This window comes from Poromitra crassiceps (genome assembly GCF_964638095.1).
Source record: "Poromitra crassiceps genome assembly, chromosome: 13".
In the NCBI taxonomy this organism is placed as follows: Eukaryota; Metazoa; Chordata; class Actinopteri; order Beryciformes; family Melamphaidae; genus Poromitra; species Poromitra crassiceps.
This window is the reverse complement of record NC_139644.1, coordinates 34,047,085-34,051,806: the sequence shown is the minus strand read 5'-3', so window position 1 is coordinate 34,051,806 and position 4,722 is coordinate 34,047,085. Positions and strand designations below refer to the sequence as shown.

At 43.0% G+C, this 4,722-nt stretch overlaps 1 protein-coding gene across 2 annotated transcripts in view; it reads right to left on the bottom strand.

Annotated features, from left to right (window-relative positions):
* Positions 1-708: 708 nt before the first annotated feature.
* LOC310787539 (epithelial membrane protein 1) overlaps positions 709-4,722 on the bottom strand; it is an 8,513-nt gene continuing 4,499 nt past the window's right edge. For both annotated transcript variants that reach the window (XM_083648988.1, XM_083648989.1), the window contains exons 3-5: positions 3,496-3,607; positions 2,467-2,607; positions 709-2,361 (exon numbers count right to left, since the gene is read on the bottom strand). In XM_083648988.1, the coding sequence (XP_083505114.1) occupies positions 2,201-2,361; positions 2,467-2,607; positions 3,496-3,607 (414 nt within the window). In that variant the 3' untranslated portion in view covers positions 709-2,200. The remainder of the gene's footprint in view (positions 2,362-2,466; positions 2,608-3,495; positions 3,608-4,722) is intronic.

Here is a 4,722-nt window from a genome sequence, read left to right as displayed (position 1 = left end):
TCCCTCAGGCACCCAATCTTCCATTTTCAGACTTCAAATGTCATTATTATTTAAAGAATCTCAATTGAAATGTTCTAGCATCAGCAGACAGCATTTGCACATTAAATCAATGTGATGGACTGCAATCATTTTAGCTGTTGGAAACATTTAAAAAAGGGCTTCAAATTTGGAAACAGAGTGATCGATCGCACAAAATTAAAACAAATTATGGTGCTTTCTGAAGCGTCGCTGGTCAATTAAGTCCTTCGCTCTCAAAATGACATGGTTGGTTGTGCATGTTTGGGCTATATGCTAAACCGTTATCGTGTTATTACAAAGTTTTTTGTAACTTTTTAATGAACTCATTTGATAACTGTGTTGATTTTTTTCAGAATGATGTTACCTCCAGTATCAGTTTGTTTAGGCGTCTCTTTTTAATTCAGTTTATTTCAATAAATGCACATTATGTATTTTTCCAAAAATGACTGTATGGTGCTTTCAAACACCACTGATGACAATAAAGATTTTTTGATGATAGTTGTGTTTGATCTTTTCAGTATCTGGACCTGGTTTATCGCTCTACTACTGAGAGATTTGTAACATTGTACAGAATCTAATATTCAGTGTGTCTCATCCTCTAACGGGCCATTCTGTTTCTCCAAACATGTCCTCCTACTCCTAATTGTGATGAATGGAGACGAACACAAAACAAGCCTGAATAATTGCATGTAGGTAAATCCAATTTTAATATGGTACAAACCATAATCACTTGTCATTCGTAATGAGAAATAATGGTAACAAAAATAAAACAGCATTAGGCGTACAGAGCATATTTACACAGGATGTCTGGCACTTGGAGATTGGAGGCTCTCTCTGTCACTCTGAGGAAAACAGATGGTTCTATCTGAGAGAAGTGTGAAGGTGTGGTGTCTGCTGTGTCATGGACCTAATTGATTGACAAAATGTGACTTTCATACATAGCGGGTATGACTCACAAGGAGCAGTGGTCAGCTGCCTATATATAGTGATTATTTTTTAACGCTCATGACTGGAGTTTATCACTCTGCTAAATGAGGGTTCAATTCAGTGTAGACTGAATGAGTTCAACGATGAATGTAACTCTATCAAACTCAAACTCCCTGGTATGCCCTCCTGAAAACCTGCATGTGGAAATTCCACTAAATCACCAAACAAATAAAAAAGTGAAGTTAAACCAACAAACTTCCACTTTATATCGATTATCCCTACAACAATGTAGCAATAGCGTCTGGGCAGGTTGAGACTGAGAGCCATTCAGTGAGTGTAGTGTGTGGTATTGCACTTCTAAAGTCAAACCTGTTTGATGTCTTGCATAAACCCAATTCACGAGAAAACAAACTCAATTATGTTCGATTTATAACACTTTATATCATTGCATAATCTTGTTTTTAGATTACACAGCACTGATCTACAATATGTGAGATAGAAACGGCAATTATTTTTTATTTTTTTATTTCAAACAGGCACAACTTTACAAAGTACAATCACAATGTATATAGACTCTGTTTAATTAGTGACACATGACATGAAGTAAGACCAGAGCAGATATATGAAATAACGTTAATGGACTAACAATAACACAATGAAAATAATGAATACAAAAACAATAAACTCTCCCCTTTTATCCAACACTCATTTCCAAACTTAAATGTACATGACAAAAACAACAACAAACAAATCCAAAACACAAAAAGACCACAGCCTTTAACGTTGAACCTGCTTTTTGGTTTGACAACGATAGATCTTAATTTATCTGAGCACCTTTGTCGGCACTAAGGTGATCAACAAAAACACCCTCAATACTTAGATGCCTTCAAGAAATCCAGCCCAAACTCTGGGTTGAAAAAATCCCACACTCAAATACAACTGTGATTGATTGAGCTTGCGTGTTACTACATAAATAAGTGTGGAAACCCTGACTATCTGGCAGCAGGCTCAAACAAAACCTGAGTATTTGAGAGAATTCTGCTTTGCTGACATTTAAAATGGCTGAATTTACACTAGCAGCTCAAATCTGATTTCTCTTCAACTATGTCACTGGTCCTTTCATTGCGATCCAAAACAAATGTAAAAAACAAAACTAGCCAATCAGAGTTCACTAGGTAGATAAAACCAGATTTTCGCTGAGAGGGTAGATCCAGCTGAGGGTTTCGGGGGAGGGGCGAGCATGTTAGTTGCCTTCTCATGCCGTTTTCTTGCGTAGGACGAAGTAAACGATGGAGGAGATGAACGTGAGCGTGAACGAGATCCATGCCAGGATGAAGCAGTGGCCGTACCAGCCGTTGTTCTCGCTGATGTGGAAACGGTCTGTGTAGATGGCGGCTGCGATCATGATGCACAAGCCTGAAAGACAGACGGGAGGTTAGAGAAAGAAGGTCCACCGTGAGCAAGAGAAAGGGACACAGGGATACAGGTGGTGCAGAGAAAGAAAGCATGGATAGTACTCACAGGCCAGGAGCTGGAAGATGCCAGAGAGGGTGAATCTCTTCCCTTTCTCCAGGGTGAAGAGCTGGGCCACGAACACGAAGATGCCCAGGATGGAGAATATACAAGCGAGCACTGAGCTGGCCTGCACTGCCTGGAGGTACTCTGCAGGTGGAGCCAGAGAGAGAGGGAACAGGGGTAGAGGGGTGGGGGGTGAGGGTTACTGAATGTGCTACAGTAAACAGCACTTTGACACACCCAGAGAACAGTGCAGTGACACAGTGTGCCTCTCAAGAATCCGGCCAGACAAAAGCAATGGATGAATGTGACAGGAATGTGACTGGCGCTCAGACATGCCAAGCCTTCTAGGATTTCAAAACATGCAACAGTATGGTTTTGGCTCACAGCGATCGGTCCACACCGGTCATTTTTTATCAGTTTATTACTCTGCCATTTTTGCCATTTTTGGGGTCCCCGGTTATATGCATGCTTTCATGGGAGGGACGCAAAAATTACCAGCGTAAAATAATCAAAGAGTGGCACTGTGGCATCAAATGTCACTATAAGTTCATGTATAGTGTATTACTATGCTATCCTAAAGTGTATAGACTTAAGGATTTGCACTACAGCCCCACACTTAAAGTCCTAACATTTTTGAGATTGCAAAATACACAGGTCACTAGAAAGTGCATAAATGAATGTAGCCAGTGATAGACAGACTCATGGCAGGGTGATCTGATGCTAGGCTGGCATAGCCTGGGTAAACCCAGCCTTCAATGGAGACTGGGTTTACCCAGGCTAAGACTGACAGGGACTGACAGGTGTTTCAGAGAGAAACCCTACAAACGTCGCACTGTTCGACATAAAATCAACATTGAAGAAATGCTTTGTTTTCACTGGATGAACAGTGGAGTGAGCTGATGCTGTAGTAGCTGATGTAGGAATTCAAAAGCGTTGCGCACTTCTTATTGCAAAGTAAATATGACTTTGAGCTGGTTATTAGCATGCTAACAGGTTTTTCGTCACTCGTCGTCCGTGTAGCGTGTCACTCACCCTGGGGGTAGGGATGAGCTATAGGGAGGCCTGTGGTGTTCCACACTCCACTTGGTGTGAGTATCCACCGGAACCACACATCAGTGGCCATAGTGTCGGTCATCCACCAGGCCTGCGGGGAAAGGGAACACACACACATCCTTGTTATTCGAGCTTTTACACTGGCAAAATAGGTCTGTCATACTGTATATTCATTGAATTCCTGTTTCACACCGTTCCATTGGATTGTCATTCATTTTTAAAAGGTGCTATATCAATAAAGTTATTATCATTATTATTCACATTAATACCAGTAGTAGTAGTAGTAGTATTTATCTCCATTCATAAAAACGCGATACTCAATCAAACATTGAAGGAACCACCAAGGGTTTGTGGTTTCCCAAAGACATATCACAGGCAAGATTATTCACTCAACTACTTTGTTTAGAAGTGACATAATTCAAACTAACCAATAACTTTATTCAAATCTGCTCACATACAGCAGTTCTGGGAAAGGGTATTTTATGCAGGGTTAGGGGGGTTAGGGGGAGGGAACTGAACTGCTTAAATATGACGAACCATCTCACACAGGTAAAAGAAAGTGAATGAACTAATCAGTGCTAGGGCCAGAATGGGGGTGAGGGTGGGGGGGGGGGGGGGGGGGGGCGGGGTCGTAAAACGAGTTTCCCGGAGCTTTGGGAGAACAGAGGACAGAGTGTGTGTTTATGAGCGTGTGCGCTGACAGACACGCATCTGGATGAGCTCCAGGCGGCGGCGCGACAGTCGACGGCTGGAATGCAACATCCGCGGACGGATGGCTGCGGCATTCCGGAGCGCTCTCTCTCTCTCTCTCTCTCTCTTTCTCTCTCTCTCTCTCTCTCTTTCTCTCTCTCTTTCTCTCTCTCTCTCTCTCTCTCTCTCTCTTTCTCTCTCTCTCTCTCTCTCTTTCTCTCTCTCTTTCTCTCTCTCTTTCTCTCTCTCTCTCTCTCTCTCTCTCTTTCTCTCTGTCTCGCTCAGCTATGCGGCCGGCGATGCTCGCATGTCGGAATCTGACATATGTAGCATGTGCATGTATGTGCAGGCACGCCGCCTGACGCCTCGCACAGACCCTGTGGCCCCGAGTGGCCTGTCACCCGGCGATGTGAGCTATGTGGCCCTGGAAAGCAAAGTGAGCCCATTGACAAGAGGGGGAGGGAGGGAGGGCCTCCGCTGATCAAAGGCAGACGAGCAGTCGATCACTCGTCTCGT